The sequence below is a fragment of the Panthera onca genome, chromosome C1 (assembly GCF_046562875.1).
Source record: "Panthera onca isolate mPanOnc1 chromosome C1, mPanOnc1 haplotype 2, whole genome shotgun sequence".
Classification (NCBI taxonomy): Eukaryota; Metazoa; Chordata; class Mammalia; order Carnivora; family Felidae; genus Panthera; species Panthera onca.
In genome coordinates this window covers 128,143,210-128,160,416 of record NC_138346.1, presented here as the reverse complement: position 1 = coordinate 128,160,416, position 17,207 = coordinate 128,143,210, and the positions used below count along the sequence as shown (strand labels likewise).

General features: G+C 47.9%; 1 protein-coding gene across 1 annotated transcript; it reads left to right on the top strand.

Annotated features, from left to right (window-relative positions):
- Nucleotides 1–868: 868 nt before the first annotated feature.
- Nucleotides 869–6,519, top strand: LOC132670915 (glutathione S-transferase Mu 4). The gene is made up of 8 exons (XM_078452575.2): nt 869–920; nt 1,025–1,168; nt 1,613–1,677; nt 1,951–2,017; nt 2,119–2,219; nt 3,022–3,117; nt 3,202–3,312; nt 5,380–6,519. Exons 1-8 carry the CDS (start codon nt 869–871, stop codon nt 5,467–5,469), a joined length of 726 nt encoding a protein of 241 aa, XP_078308701.2. The 3' UTR covers nt 5,470–6,519.
- Nucleotides 6,520–17,207: the final 10,688 nt, after the last annotated feature.

Genomic DNA, 17,207 nt, shown 5'->3' with positions numbered 1-17,207 from the left:
CTGGGGCTGCACCTCATAACCCTGCCCTTTGCCGGGACTGGTTCTGGATTCAGATTCACAACTTCAGACATAAGGGTAATTGATTCATTTCCACTTGAGCCTGAGTCCCAGCCACGTGACTGAAGGGATGGGCCCTTGGGAAACCCTGAGACCACATTTCCTATTCTTTGCCCCTTGTCCTGGGTGGTAGTTCCATCACTGATAGTCTGTCCTCCAAGACATGTCCAGGGAGAAGTTTTCAGACAGGCCCGAATCCTGGGCCTCCTGGGCCTCCCGGGACAGGTGCTGCTGTAGCAAACTCCGGATGAGGGATACCGCTCTTTGGCCTTAACTAGACAGAGGATCCCAGAGCAGCCGAGGGCCGAAGCCAAGCGATGCCTACTGGGAAAGAGGAAGAGGAGTGAGCTCTGCGATCCGGACTAGTCTCCGGGTGCCCTGCCAGCTCCCAGAACTAGAGACAGAGCTCTGGATGGGGCCGGGAGCCGCGGGGCTGTGGGGAACCGGGGCGCCCTAGGCCGGTGGCCTTCAGCCTCGGACGAGGCTACTGCACCCCGGCGACTGCAGGACGACGCACTAGGTCCTCCTGCAGCCGGCCTGGCCTCCGGTCGCTGTCGCCTCCTTTGGGAGCGGAAGGAGGTAGAAGGGTGTGGGGCGGAGCACAGGCCGGGCCTAGGGGCGCAGTCAGGCCCCGCCCCGGCCCCGCATGCACGCCGGTCAACTTCTAGCTCAGTCCGGCTTGGGCCTTATCCTAAGACCACGAAACGCTGACAGCCACCATGATCTTAGGTTACTGGGACATCCGTGGGGTGAGCGAGGGGGCACCGGGCTGGGGGTGGGGGTGGGGAGAGGAGGGGCGCGAGGGCAGCAAATGGGGCCAGCTGCTAATACTCCCAGAAGGTTCCAACTCCTGGCCGGCTGCAGTTGAGCCATTACCCGTCCTTCTCAAGTGGGCGTGTGTCTGAGTCCGTCTGTGTGTGTGTGTGTGTGTGTCGCGCGCGGGTGGCGGCTCTGGGAGCTGAATGAGATTATCTGCAGCAGAGAAAAGCAGGATGTCAGGACTTCTCTGATGTCTTCCTCGGGTTTCCCTCCCAGTGGGCTCACGCCATCCGCCTGTTCCTGGCCTACACAGACTCACACTATGAGGGAACGAAGTACACAATGGGCGATGGTAATGGCATCCCCTCGAGTTCTGACTTGTGCCCGGCTCCTCCTGACTAGTGACCAAGCCCCCCATGCCCTGGCCATGTGCTGCTCACCCCTGCCACTCGCCCCAGCTGGAGCAGGGCCTGCCCTTCCCTAATTCCTCTGAGCTGTGTAGCAGCTTGGCCTTCCAAGGCAGGACAGAAGAGGAGGGTGCTGGAGCCCCTGAATCAGTAATCGGGTGGATTCCCCTTAGGACTTACCTAAGTGTTTTGTAAGATACTGCTGTGGGTTCCAGAGTCTTATAAGCGTTCTTTGTCCCCAAACATGGAATGTGAGACTTAGTGGTCCAGATTCCAGATCCACCTGTTTGGGGGGCTTTGCCACTGACTCCTCATCTCCACCCCACCCCCCAGTCACCAAAGGAGGTGGGGTCTGGGGAGTCTGTTTCACTCCCTGTTCTCCACCACAGCTCCAGACTATGACAGAAGCCAGTGGCTAGATGAAAAATTCAAGCTGGGCCTGGACTTTCCCAATGTAGGTACAGGGGTGAGAGTGATGTGGGGACAAGTGAGGAAGTGGGGGTCTCCGCCATCTGCTTTCCCAGCTCAGAGGTTTCAGGATTTGCTGCCTTCTTCTCAGGCTCTCAGCTTCCCGGTTCTCTGCCATGCTCTAGGCACCAGCCTGGTCAATCATCTGCAGTATGCTGATTTAGTGCCTACCATGAGCCAGGCACTGAGAGTGCCCTTGTTCAAGGGAGGGGGTGCAGGGGGCCCGTGGCCTACCCACCTGCCCCAATTGCCCTTGTAGCTACCCTACTTAATTGATGGGGCTCACAAGATCATCCTTTGCTACATTGCCCGCAAACACAACCTGTGTGAGTGGGGCTGGGGACGGGATGCGGGGAAGAGGTGGCCATGCCCCTGGGCTTGCCTGGGGTGAAATGGTGACAGTGAGTCTCCTTTGTGTGGACTGAAGGTGGGGAGACAGAAGAGGAGATGATACATCTGGATATTTTGGAGAACCAAGCTAAGGATGCCTCTAATCAGCTCACCAGGGTCTGCTACAGCCCTGACTTTGTGAGTCCCTTCCCTGGACCAGGCTGGGCTGGGCCGGATTTTGACAGGACTTTTGCGATCCCTCTACTTGACATTTGAGCCCCGTGGAGCTTCTGATCCCCAAGCCAGTCCCTATACTGTCGTCAAAGTGGCCTTCTTAACTCAGTGCATTAGATGAAAACTCTGACTCGGTTCTTGCTAACCTTAAGATAGAGTCCAGTCCCCAAGTTGGAAATTTAGTACCTAGACAGTGTGTTTGCCTTGTTAGCTCACACTGTTTCCTGACACCCCCAAGTCTGAGCATCTTTGTGCAGCAGGCAGCTCAGGGGCAGCCACAGGGCTTTGTACCTCTCTCTTCTTTCTCTCAATCTCACAAATTCTACATCTTTCCAGAAACTGCTCAAGTGCTGCTCCTATCTATCACCCACAAGGTAGACTATAGAATATCTTTCCACTAGGCTGTTTCAGTTGTGTCTTCTTTGCTTCTGCCTGATGCCTGAGTCCAGAGCTCTGCCAGGCTCTCACAGCACTCCTGGGTCAGACCGGGGGGCGGGGGGGGGGGGTTGGGGGACGGTGGCGTTTGAAGATGAGTGGTGACAAATTCAGGGACAGTGAGGTGTTGTTTTCTACCTTCCCTCTGCCTCTCCCAGATGGGAGGTGGTGCCCAGTAGGAGTCTGCTGAACACAGATTGGAGAATTCATAGGCTGGACAATGGCCCAGCTCCAGTGGGGGCACTGGGGGTCATGCACAACTCAGGGGAGCTCTGCATCTCTGCCCAGAAAGTCTGTGTCTGAGGGTGGTGATGGCTCCTCTGTGCCTCAGGAGAGACTGAAGCCTGCGTATCTGGAGTCCATCCCAGGCGAGATGAAGCTGTACTCACAGTTTCTGGGGAAGAGGCCTTGGTTTGCAGGGGAGAAGGTAAGGGGAATGCTTTGGGGGATGGGGGTTGTCATTTCTCCCAGCTTCAGAGTTAGGTGCTCATTTGTTCTTTGCCCGTCTTAGATCACCTGTTTGGATTTCCTGGCTTATGACATCCTTGACCTGCACTGCATATTTGAGCCCAAGTCTCTGGACGCATTCCCCAACCTGAAAGAGTTCGTGGCCTGCTTTGAGGTGATTCCCCTATCCTCCCTACTAGTTATTTGTCGTTTGTCTTCTGTCTTTTCTCTGATCCTTTCCTAGTCTTAAACTAAAAGAAAGAATGGCTAGATGTGTGGAGGATTTGCTTTATGCCGGACTGTGCTCACATCTTACCTATATCGTGGGAAATTTAATCTTTACGACACTCCTGCATGGTGGCAGCGCTGTCACCTCCACGTTACAGATTAGAGCAACGAGGCAGAAAGAAGAAGGCATTTTGCTGAAGGTCACAGAGGCAGTGCAGGCTGTCCTGGGCTCCCAGGCAGTGGCTGGTTGCTATGGGCTGCAGTGAGTGTCTCTCCCTTTCCTGCACCAGAAGGTACGCTTCCGGACCTTTACTTGTCCGGGTCACACGCTCGGGACCACGTGAATGCAGCCGATGTTCAGGAGTGTGCGTGTCGCTGGCGTTAGTGGAGTGGAGACGGGGGAGGGCTGATACTGCATGAGAAGGACACAGACAACATTTACTCTGTGCCTCCGGGCAGCTTCGCTGCAACCTGATCCCTGCGTGGGGCTGTGCTGAGACCCCAGGTGTGTAGCTGGTACTGGGAGGTGAGGACATAAGCGGGGGCCCCTGTGGAAGGAGCTCATCTTGAGTCTTCTGTGGTGGGGCACTCTTCTTCCCTTACCTCCGTGTGTCCCTTTCCTTCCTCATTCCAATTACCGAAGATTCTGTGTCAGAGATGGGAGGGTCCATTCATTGTAAGTCCTCTTTGCTGACCTGATCTTGTGCTGTGTGTGAGGCACTGTGTCAGGCACAGTGGGGAAGCAAGGGTCCCGCAGCCAGCGTCCTGGGACTCAGTGCAGGCAGAGGACCACAGGAGCACCCAGCCGTGTGGTGTGGGTGCTACCAAGTGGAAGCTGGGGGTGCACAGCCTGGGCCTCATCTGACGTCACCGGTCACCCTTTACCACTCGCTGGAGGGCACAGAGTCTGCTTTATGAGAAATGTGGGGATTTGGGGCACTCATCCAGCAGGATTTTCAGCCCGCAGTCTGTTTCCCTGTCCCAGTCCCCATCGAGAGATCTGCTTTCTCAGCTGGTTGGTATCAGCGCTGGTTCTGGGCCCTGGTGACTGGGCTTGGGGATTATGCCAGAGCTCCTGGGACCGGCTGGCAGGAAGGACAAAGACAGCTGTGGGCTGCCGTGTGTGGCCTGCTCGGTACAGGCAGTCCCAGGATGTTTGAGTCCTTTAGAACTCACCGGGCCCTCCATGTCTTGGGAAGATGGTGCTCAGACATCCCTGAGTGCTCTGCCCAATGGCTGCAGCAGAAACTGAGAGGAGGTAGTTGGTGCCCATAACATTGGGCTCTGGTACCAGGCCAAGCAGTTGGACTTTTTCCTTTCAGAGAGGGTAATCAGGGTCTGGCCTGGCCTGACTGTCACGCTCCCTAGCCTCTCCCTTTCGTGCAGGTTTTGCTGAGTCACTGGGTGAGGTCTGGCCTCTGGTGCCAGCTGCCCGGGCTCATTCTGATCCCCCCTTTGTACTGGGGTTCCCTGTGTGGCAAACCCTGGGAAGCCGGGAGCCTCCCTTGGCAAAAGGAGGGTATTTGTAAGACAGAGAGGGACAGGGCCTCCTGAGAGGGTTGGGTGGGGAGGAGGGGGGCGGCAGAAAGAGCACAGACCCGGAAAGAGAGCAGCTGCACTCGAGCCCTTCCCCCCTACTCGTCCTGGGAGCCTGAGAGGCCCTGGAGCCCTTTGTGTGTCCGTCAGCTTGCCTTCTGATGAACGGAGAGAGTAGGACCTCTCGTGTGGGTGGTTGGTGGAGGTTCTACACCTGTGTCGTCGTCTCCGGTGGAAGTACAGCCCCCAGGGCTCTACAGGGTAGAGTCTCCGGATGTGCTATCTCTTACTTGCCACAGTGGTCACAAGTAGCTGGAAGTTTAAGTTAGGCCAGGTGTGGATTAACAGGAAGACTGTTTTATGTCTTGACACTGGACCTCACGAGGACTGGTGCCATACTTGATGTGCCTCAGTAGGACTGCTTGAGCCCCAGCGGGGCAGCAGATCCTGATGGTGGACCTTCTTTTTCCACCCGCAGGGCCTGAAGAAGATCTCTGCCTACATGAAGTCCAGCCGCTTCCTCCCAGGCCCTCTGTTTCTAAAGATCGCCTTTTGGAGCAACAAGTAGGCCTACGCGGGAGGCGATGGGAGGGAAGAGCCAGAGCTGTGGCTGCCCTGTCTCCCCGAACAGCTTTCTTGCTTCCTTGTCCTTTGTTACGTTCCTGTGTCCCCATGAAATACCTTATTGGCGCCCCCACTTTTCCCGCTCCCTGTTCCGTTTTCATCCAGGCCCTTTGACACCGGCTCTCCACTTTGGCACATTCCCTTCCCCACCAATGTCAGCCCCTGTGCTAGAGCCAGCCAGACCATTCTTCCCTCCGTGGTTGCTCTACTTTCAGGAGCCTGACTGGCTCCTGGTCTGTAGTGCTCAGCCCCGAGCTCCCCGGCACTGCCCTGACGCCCAGTATGGCCTGATGTGTACTCCTGGTTCCCCCAGGGTGTCCCTGCCCAGCCCAGCCTGATCCCCAGTAAAGCCTTACTCAGCCCTGACACATCTTGTCTTCTTCACTCCTGGCCGTTTGATTCAGGCCCCGCTGTGTTTTGTGATATGCGAGTCCCATTTTCTGTTGTGCATTGGGCCAGCTTGGTTAACGGGGATGTGTGTGTGGTGCCCAGAAAGGGGGCATGTAGGGTCCTAAGGATTCTTGTTCATTTGTATCTCTACTTCATATACTTCTGTGCCTCTGCGTGGGGTCTCTACAAAAAGAGAGAGGCTCTTCTGTGTCTGGGTTCCTATTTCATTCAGCATTCATGGAATGCCTCTTGGGAGCTTGTAGTAAGTACTCTGTGTTGTGGTTCAGGGGCTCTTGGGGGTTGGGCAGTCCACTGATAGTCTGGGATCCTGGCTGACTACATTCTGTCACCCTTTCCTGGGTGTTTTCCCTGCTTTAGATACCCTTCCTCTGTGTTTTTAACAACTGTGAAAGGTGAAATGAAATGTAATCACTTATGTTAAGGGGTTTGGGGGCACCTGGGTGGCTCAGTAGGTTAAGTGTCCGACTTTGACTCAGGTCATGATCTCGCAGTTCCTGAGTTTGAGCCCTGCGTCGGGCCCTGTGCTGACAGCTCAGAGCCTGGAGTCTGCTTCAGATTCTGTGTCTCCCCCTTTCTCTGCCCTTCCCATGCTCATGCTCATGCTCATGCTCTCTCTCTCTCTCTCAATAATAAATACACATTAAAAAAAATTTTTTTTAAAGCGGGGGGGTGTTTAAAATGCAGTGAGGAGGCTATTAAGGAGATAGACCTTAGGCACATCCTCATTAATGAAACCATAAACTTTGAACTGGGCCAAATTGCAAAGATTCCAGACTCTGCCCAAATGCCTGCAACTTTCTTCAGTTAGAGACTTTGCTCAGTAATAGACTTAGCAACCAACTATATTCAGCCAACATTAGTTTTCTGCCACCAACACCAATCACAATTCTTTGTAAACAAATATAAACGTCTTTTGAAACCTTTGACTTTTGTTCCGTAAGGGAACTTGGGTTGCTGCCCAAGTCTGTGCTCCCTGAATTACAGTTCTGAGACCCTGAGTACATGCTTTTGTTTTATTTCATCTTTGCCTCTTGGTCCACATGACATCTCTCAATAGAACAAGAAAGGATAAGAGTAAAAAGGAAAGAAGTAACAGAAATTAGGAGTGACACTAAGTTAAAAGATCAGTAGAGAAAATAAAAATACTAAATCTGAGTAAAATAGATGTAGCTCTAGGACAGGAGTTGGCAAATGTTTTCTGTAAAGGGCTAGATGGTACATATTTGGGGCTTTGGGTGCCATATGGTCTCTGTCACAGTTACCTTGTCATCGTAGCATGTTAGTTTGCAAGCTCCTCGGGATCTTCCCAGGTATAATTTGAGACTGGCCCCTGTACTAGGAGGGCAGGGAGAGACAGAAGAAACAGGCGGGTCACTCCAGGTTGGTAGGTGGCAGGTTTCATGAGCACGGGATCTTACATATGAGGCTTGTCTTGGGTGGCCGCAAAGCGGGTAGATCTCCACACCCACCTGCCAAATCTTAAAAATTTATATAGAGACCTTAACTGGGTTCAGTCCTGTGTACCGTCCAGATGGTCTCAACATCAAATCACTATCTCAAGGCTATGTCATTGACAATGGTAAATAACCTTACCTTAACAACAGCTAGCCCCTCAAGGCCCTGGAAACCTTGCTTCCAAATTCCTTAGAGACTTATGCTATCCCTGACCCCCTTCCAACCTGAAGGTATATAATCTGTCATCCGTCACAACCCCAATGCAGCTTTTTCTGCCCACGGGTCCTGTCCCCGTGCTTCAATAAAACCCCCTTTTTGTACCAAAGACATCTCAAGAATTCTTTCTTGGCTGTCGGCTCTGAACCCCCACGTTTCCACATCATTTGGTGACCATGAAGGGACTCAGTCTTCCCATCTAGACTCTGAGCCTCGGTGCGAACTTGGTGAGTACTTCCTCTCTTCTCCCTTTACTTTCATTCCAGGGGCTTTTCAAGGAGGATGGTCTTATTGGAACACTTTCATGTGCGTTGCACGGGCTGTAATCCTCTAGCCTGTCGCTACGCTATGGGGAAGAGAAAGCCTGCCTTTTGGCTGGAGGTTAGTACCATGACCAGAAAGGTAGTAAGAAACCTGATGCCCTCTCTTTATTCCTGTCCTTATACAAAGTTGTCTGTCTTGGGCAAAAGACAGCCACCCAGGTGGCTAACACTGCTGCTGATCTCAAGATTCCCATATGAGGTTTCCTCCCCATCGGTATAATGTGATCCCCTCCACATCTCTGGTCTGGCCACTTCTGGCAGCGGGACTTCCACTTGGAGCTCGCGGAAACTAGTGCCCAACTGAATTAAAGCCCAACCAGGGACCGTTTCCTAGAGAAGTTGGCTGTAGAGACTGCATGGGTTGGAATGTTGCTTAGACCGTGATGGATTTCTGTCTGTACTGTTTTCTGTCAGTGTTCCCTACTAACTACTTAAGCTACAGAATTGGATAATTGTCCCTTGTAAAACATTTGTAGTCTTTTCCATGGCTTAAAAAATAGCATAACCTTCAAGGCAAGGCAATAACATGGTTTCACTGCAAGACTTGGACACAACGTGGCATGGTATTTCAGTCCATTCACCAGGCACCCATCTGTAGCCTAGTATGCAATGGGGAAGCGAGGGGACACTAGCATCCCTCCTATGGGGCATTTACAGTGGGATGGTGAGCAACAGCGATTTTCGTTCGACGCTTTTGACACAGGGAACCTCTGACATAGCCTGCGTGGGATGCCACCTGGGACTTGGGGGCATTCTGGTAATGGACCTTCTTTCTTCTTCAGTCCCCAAGGACTCTCCCTTGGGATGCCTTTTAACCCACTGGAATCAATTCAGATTGCAAAATTTAGAAAAGGACCAATCTGCTGTAACACTGCATGACCCCAGTAGGATCTATCAGTTAGATCTCTTCTGTAGGAAGCAGGGCAAATGGATGGAGATACCCTAGGTCCAGGCCTTGGGGGCTCTAAATCAGGACCTGAATCTAAGGGCCTCTTGCAGAAAATGTTTGGTCACTAACCAGGCCAGTCAACTCCCTCCTGATATATTGGATGATAATTACCTAAATAGGCCTCCTCCTGATGGAACCCAGGTGGCTGGAGGGAAAACAGGCCATCTCTAACGAAGGGGACACTTTGTTTTGGGGAAGTTTCCTGTCTTCTCTGGCCTGACATGGACTATGTATTGCCACTTTAGTGGAAAAAAAACAAAAATAAAAACATGTCGTCTGCCCATCTGTCTGAGGTGATGAGGTTTAGAACCAGGAACCTTCTTTCTCTGCCTTCTGGCAGACCCTTGTCTCTTCTGCCTCCCCCCCTCCTCCTCCTGTTTCCATACCACCTTGGGTATGGCCTGTATAACTGGTTCCTGTACTAACGTGGGTGCCTCTGGCACCATTGGCTTCTCCTCCTACCATTCCTGTCAAGGAGTGAAAATCACCCCCCTTGGACTGCCCACTTCAGATTGCCTCACTGGAGCCCCAGGTAAAAATTACCAATGGGGAACAAACTGATTTTTAAGTGGACCCAGGTGACATAATTTGGTTTTTAACTTGACTTAAGTTTGTTGATGTAATTAAGATAAACATGCCTTTAGAGTTTTCAGCCTTAAATATGAAATTTTTATTCTACCAAGGTTAACTAAAGGTCAAATAAGCTGGTGTTATTTCTCTTGCAATCTGTTAGCAAAAAGACAACTTAAAATGATGGTTAATTTTGTCTCAAAGTTTTCATGGGTAATTGTGAAGATAGCTTTCAAAGTCTTTGGTAACCTGAAACTTTAAAGTTTTGTTTGGATGACAAATTGGATTGAATTCGTTGGACTTCTAGGTCTTTTCCAAATAGGATACAGTGCCAAAGCATTGATTACAAACATAAGGTTTATCTGCATTTGACTTCTTATTGCAGAGAAATTAAGGATATTTGGGTCTGTTGGTGAACATCTTTTGTGCTTGGTTGATTCATGAATTTGCCATCTAAGGAATTCTGGTATAACAGTTCACGACCAGTTACTACTTAGTTTTCACTGGAGACTAAGGTTTCTAAGAATGCAAAATTCTGCTAAATGTAATTAAGACTGATGGAAATAAGGGAAGCAACTCTTAAAAAGGACATAAGGAATGGAAATACATTTTTTGTTGAAGGTAAAGGAAAGTAATTTTGTCCTAAAATGAGACTGGTTGTTTGGAGGGAAATGGCTTGGGACAAAAATGAATGAAAAGGAAAGTTGTAGAAGGTTTGTGAAGGGAAATCTTTGGAAAGGAATTTTATGTGTGGCCAAGACAGACTAAGGTTGAAATGAATGGATTTTAAAAGTACACTGGTATAAGATTGAAATTCTCCTTCTCTCTCTGTTCAAAAGACAAAGTTTCTTGAACTCTTGGTTTGTACTTGGCAAGAAAATGTAAACAAAGTTGTTTTTTCTTTGTCTGCCTGGAAAAACCAGTTTCTAGTCTTTGCCTTTATCAGGTCTTTGATTATCTATAATCCTATTTAGGCGTGCGCTTTAAATCTTTCTGAGGTTTTAACAAACTTCCCTGAGATTTAAAATTAAACTGACGTCTTTTTGACTAATTCGGCTTGTTTATTTGGTATCTTATGTTCTGGTATAAGGTTGTCACTTGATATTCTGATTATTGAAGTGTTCTGTGTCACAGAAGTAACTGAATTTCCTGGTCAACTGCATCATAATGAACTCTCATCACATCCTTAACAATGTTCATTTTGGGTTTTTGTATTTATAATTGTTCTTATTCTCTTACAAAATGTGTTTCATCTTCAAGGAGATTGCTAAAAAGGGCTTTTGACAAATACAGGTATTTGATATCTTTAATATCATAAAACTGAAATGGGAAAGAATTTCCAGAACTAACTAAAAGCTGCATTTAAACTGAACAAGAATTAGTAACATGAGACTAAATGAATTCAGAAGAAATGAGTCTAGCTTTTGTGATTCTTGTTTGAAATATTGCTGGTTCTCTAACGTTCTTCCAGATTGAGGAAACTTTCTCTTAAGAGATCTATGACCTACCGAAATGTGATAAAGTATTCATTTGTGAATAAACTGAAACATTTAACTTTTCTCTCTACCTGAACCCTTTGAAATGCAAAAAGTCTCGGTGAGTATTCTTTCTTCCATGGCAATCATAATCACTTATATAAGTTCAATGAGAATCTATTTTCTTTGTAACAGGGCACCATTGCAAACGTTGGTTATTTTACCAAGGCTTTGACTGGAATGCCATACATAGACTCATGATGAAAGGGCTTTAAGGAACTAAGGTTGACTTTATTTTATTTTATTTTATTTTATTTTATTTTATTTTATTTTATTTTTATTTTTATTTTATTTTTGAGAGAGAGAGAGAGCATGAACAGGGAGGGGCAGAAAGACATGGGGACAGAGGATCCGAAGCAGGCTCCGCGCTGATAACACAGGGCCCGACGCAGGGCTCGAACTCACAAACCATGAGATCATGACCTGATCTGAAGTTGGACACTTACCCGAACCTCCCAGGTGCCCCCAAATAATACATTTTAAAGTCTGGGGTAGAAGCAGTTGAATGTAGGTACTTCAGACTGAGGCAACCAAAAAAGATGATTTTATTGTGGCTAGGATCTAGCAGAGATCCCAAGACTTGGGATTCTTTGGCACCTGTGATGGTGCTCATACACCATTCAGTGTGTATCCTCCCCTTCTAGAATGGGAAAATAAGACACTCTGAGCACATGGCTGCCTACATGGGTGCTTGGCATCACAAGTATCTATAATCAGTTGCTGTTAATTACAGTCACCTGGTTAGTATTCCTTGGTTATCATTGTATTAGCAGAGGAAGATATAGCTGATAGAGACCCCAAGACAGCAGCTTATAGAGCGTGGAAGTTTATTCTCATTTCATGTTTCATGGGGCAATGGGCCAGGCTGTTGAGGCAGCCCTGCTCCATGAAGTTATTCAGAGACCTAGCCATTTTGTGGCTCGGCCATCCCCGAGGGTGCATCCACTCCTCAGCTGAAGCTGTATCATGAATATGGGAAGGGAAATAGAGAAAACCCAAGGAAGCAACTTCCCATTGTGCAAGTGAGGGAGAAATTGCATGCATTACAATCATTTACATTTCGTTCATGAGATTCAGTTGTGTGGCTATACCTAGTCATGAGGGTAGACCCATATTTTGACAGAACAATGGATTTTGGCCAACTATAGTCAGTCCCACACCCAGAAAAGTGAGGATAAAAGTTAAATTCAAGTCCAAGAAAAACCTTGGGTTTAAGCCAGTGGTTTAAAGCAGGTAGGATAGAGACTAAGGTATGAAACACAAGATCTTTATTTTTGATATCAAGAATTTAAATTTTTTAATGTTTATTTATTTTTGAGAAACAGAGAGAGAGAGAGAAAGAGAGAGAGAGAGAGAGAGAGAGAGAATGAGCAGGGGAAGGGCAGAGAGAGAGAGGGAGACACAGAATCAGAAGCAGGCTCCAGGCTCTGAGCTGTCAGGACAGAGCCCGACGTGGGGCTTGAACTCACGACCCGGGATATTGTGACCTGAGCCGAAATTGGACGCTCAACCAACTGAGCCAACCAGGTGCCCCATTTTTGACAAACTTAAGGAGAATGCCATATCCCTTGGGTTCCTTGTTGCTGGAACAGGAAAATGATTTATTAGAGGTATCAGATTGCTCACTGGATCCCTGAGAGGGCCAGTGAGTTGGCCTTGGAAGCTGGGTAGCCAGGAAGTGTGCCTAACCACATGTAAGTTCATTCTAGAGAAAGCCCCACAGCCATTGCTGGGCTCAGACACTGGAGCTCCTACCCCTGACATGTGGGAGCAGACGCCAGGGTCTCCCCACTGCTGTCTCTGAAACCCTGATCCCTCCACTCCTACCCATACTGGAAAATCAGTTCTCAGGGCCTGCTTCTTCAGAACTGAAGTCCTGTACCACTGTGCATATTTAACAGAGCCTGGGTCACAGGCCTGTGCCTCAGCCACAAGCAGGGCTGGAAAAGCAATTGGACTAATGAAGATTAAGTTCTGCTGTATATAACTAAATAATAACAGTGGCTTAAATAGGGCAGGTTTTTATTTTCAATGGAAAAAAAGATCTGGAGATAGACAGTCAAACACCAGTTGTGTTGGCTTCACAGGAGCCTAAATGACCTAGCTGAACTTTATGCTCTATCATTCTCAGCATGTGGTATCCATTCTGTGTGTCACCTCATGGCCCCAAATGGCTGCTAGAGCCCCACTACATCTGCATTCCAAAGAGCAAGGGGAAGAGAGAGGAATGGGGGTTGCTCTTTCCCTCATAAGGAAACTTCCTGGAAGTAAAGTATAACACGTCAACTTCTACTTCGTTGGCTAGAATCTCATCAGATTGGAAATGATGTCTTTTGCCCGGGAAGTAATGTGCCCAGCAGAAATGGACTGCTCTGTGACAACAGAAGTTGGGGAGATGGGTCTCAAGAGTCAACTAGCAGTCCTCTATCGTGGGGAGATGGGACTTAAACTGTGAGAAATCCCCCACCTATGGGAAGGATGTTTCAAAGATGCAGAAGATAGATGCCTAAGGTAAACATATTCTTTTCCGTGTGTGCATTTCCAAACAATAGCCACCACCATAAAATGCTCCTGCCTAACATAATGCAAGCATCCCTTATACAAACAAAAACACATTCACCCTCTATTACTCCAGACGGGAACAACTCAAAGTATCATCAACGACTGCATCCAGTTCCAAGGTGGAGATCTCTGAAAAATGTGTGATTTATACTTTTTTTTTTTTAAAGCTAATTTATTTATTTTGAGAGAGAGAGAGCGAGAGAGAGCTTGAGCATGAGCGGGGGAAGAACAGAGAGAGAGGAGAGAGAGAATCCTAAGCAGGCTCCATGCTGTCAGCGCAGAGCCTGACATGAGGCTTGATCTTATGACCTGAGATCATGACCTGATCCCAAATCAAGAGTCGGATGCTTAACTGACTGAGCCACCTGGGTGCGTGCAGATTGGTATTTTGAAAATGACTTCCTAAAGTGTAATGTCAATGACCCCCAATCCACCCTATATAAAATAGTAAGGGAATGGGAGGTAGGAAAAAGAGAAAATTAGGTGAGCTCTATAAGGTCGTAGAAAACAGTCTGTACTCAGAATAAGTGCAGATAAGCTGTTTTGCATGTATTTACATTTGCATTTGTTTGCATTTATTTACATCTCGCATTAATTTAATACTCATAGGATGCCCTTCTTTGTTCGAGGATTTCAAAGAGATGTTGCATAATAAGGCTTTTTTACTTGGATCTCAGCAACCTCAAGGGCACTCCCTGGATTGGCTCTTGTTTCCATCCCTCCGCTGACCACACTTTCAGGTTCGCTGTCATCCCACTTCATTAGCCTGCATTTTCCTAACTCATGTGACATGATGAGTGAAACCTTTATTGAAAATGGATATACAGAGAAGGCTGACTGCTATATTGTGACTCAAGACCTGGAAGCAGAGAACAAGAGGGGCCAATCCTTATGGATTCCAGAACCACCCTTCCTGTAATGCTAATTGTCACACTCCTAATTAATCAGATCTGGCTTTTCCCGACAGACTCTACTTTGTGAGGTAGCTCCAACAGTCTCCTGATAAAGCACAGTTCTGTCCAAAAGGCCCATTGCCACCCTGCGTTCTCTACTTTCTTCTCGTTCTCTTTGCATTTGAAACGTAATTTTGGAAGGAAGCACATGGAGCTTTAGTCACAGGTAAAAAAAATCTATCAATGCAGTTTAGAAACACGTTTTATACCATGGAAGATAAAATACAGACCTATTCTACTTTTCCTTCAGACTTCTAACACAACATGAACATTATGCTGTCTGTTTTAATTCAATCCCTCTGCACCACCAAAAACACTCCTTGCTAATAACCTTACGTTGGCCCTCTGTCTCCATGTGGGGCAACAGGGCAGCACCTATTCACTTGAAATTCAAATATACACATGCCTATTTAATCTTTTCTTCTGAATTAAATGCCATGTGAGTCACCTGTAATTATTTCCATTCAAAATGCCAAAAGAGGAGCGTCTGGGTGGCTCAGTCAGTTGAGCATCCAACCTCAGCTCAGGTCATGATCTCGAGGTTGGTGAGTTCGAACTTGGGCTTGCTACTGTCAGTGCAGAGCCCTCTGTCCCCCTCTCTCTTTGCCTCTCCCCCGCTTGTGCTCTCTCTCTCTATATCAAAAAATAAATAAAACATTAAAAAACAAGAAGAAGAAGAAAATGTCAAAAGGACACTGAGAGCCTATCCCTATTGGCTTTCGGAAATGTTCCCTTCCACTTTGGCCTCAACAAGGAACAAGCTGGACTCCGAAATCATATAACCCACTCTCTATCCTTAGAGTTCTTTGCTGGTCCTTGAGAGCTCCCTGAACCTGAACTTCTGCCTGACTTCAAGCACTTTTACCTGAACCATCTCTACCTGTTTTAAGAATAGGACGTTCCATTTTTCCAGAACAGAGGAGATTGGAGAAGAGTTTTTGAGAGTATTAAGCACTTATTTGAAGCAAACCCCTCTTCTCCTTCCAATTTTCATTAGAACAAAGTTGGATCAATGCATTGTGAATGCCTGCTTTGTGTTGGGCTCTATACAAGCACTAACTATAAAAATTTGCTTAAGACACAGTCCCAGCTCTCAGGCAATTTATAATTTAGTGGCAGAGACAGACACTTACGCAAGCAATTAGAGTTCAGTGTGGTAAGTTCACTGAGGAAAACATTGAATTCTAAGGGAACAGATTTTAAGAAGGGCATTTAAATTTGCCTGGGGGAGGTGGAGGAGTGACAGTCCTAAACCAAATCTCAGTGGTTTAACATACGTTTATTTCTTACTCATGCTTCATGCCCGATGTGGCCTGCAGGGGCCCTGCTTTTCGTCGTCTGTCCGACTGATGGAGACTTCAGCTCGGCACCTGCTCACAGAGGCAGCACAGAGGTAGGAGGTGGATGTGCAACTCATACACTGACTCTTAAAGCTCCTGCCTGGAGAATGTGTGTAACGTCTTGCATTTAATTGGCCAAAGCATGTCACAAGGCTACGCTTAAGTGCAAGAGGGTAGTGAAGCTTTCCCGAAAGGAAAGCAGTCAGAAATCTTAGGTGACCATCACTAACCATTTCCATGGGATTTATCTATCAGTTGTGGCCTTCCAGAGGTGGTGACTTCTAGGTTTACCTTAGAAGATGAATAGGCATCGGGCAGACCGACGGGGCTGGAGCACAAGCATTCCAGGCAGAGGGAACAGACAGTGCAAAAGCATGAAGATAAAAGAGAACATGGTACTTTTGGATAATTCGTATTTGTCTGCATAACATTGGTCTGTTCAGAGCACTCTAGAAATATTGGCTTCATTCTCGTAACAACCCAGGGAGAGAGTGTTCATTTATGGGAGAAGGCACGGAGGCACAGGAGGCCAGAGTTTACCTTGCAGAGCCAGGATTTCCACCTAAGCAGCCTCCAGACTCCAGAGGCTGTGCCTCTCCTTAGGGAATTCAGAAAGGCTGGAACCCAGTGTGTTCCAGGGCAGGGGGGAGGGGCAGGCCCAGGCCCAGAGATGTAGCTGGAAAGGAGGTGGAGGTCAGATTATGAAGGATAATGAGAGCAGGGGAGAGACAGGAGCACATCTGCATATTAGAGAAATCACGGGCTAAATGCCAATTCCTTCTGTCTTCCCTACCATCCGTCTGAACTCCCTAAGTCCCTTTTGGTGGTGTGGCTCATTGCTTCACCTAGTCCTGCAGAAGAAGGATGAGGAATGTGCAAGTAAGAAAAATACTTATTTAGTTATTTTGAGAGAAAGAGCACGAGCAAGGGAGGGGCAGAGAGAGAGAGAGAGAGAGAGAGAGAGAGAATCCCACCAGGCTCCATGCTGTCAGCGCAGAGCCTGGCGTGGGGCTGGAGCTCATGAACTGTGAGATCATGACCTGAGCGGATATCAAGAGTCAGACGCCTATCCGGCTGAGCCACCCAGGTGCCCCAGGAATGTGCAGTTTCTGTGTAAAGTCCAGACGTTCTCACAGCCCTCAAGCTGGCTTTCAAGGCGGATCCATATTCGCACACATCAGTGTCCCCCAGTGCACTCACCCCATCAATGAAATAACTCTATGATTCGTTTTTCTTTAATCACATAAGCTATTTCTTTCTGAACTGGAAATGCCTTCATCTAGATGCTCAGCTTTCGACAATGAATATGAATGAGTTTCCTGAATACTTTTTGGAGAACTGCTCCACCAAATTTAAAGCACCTCTCAC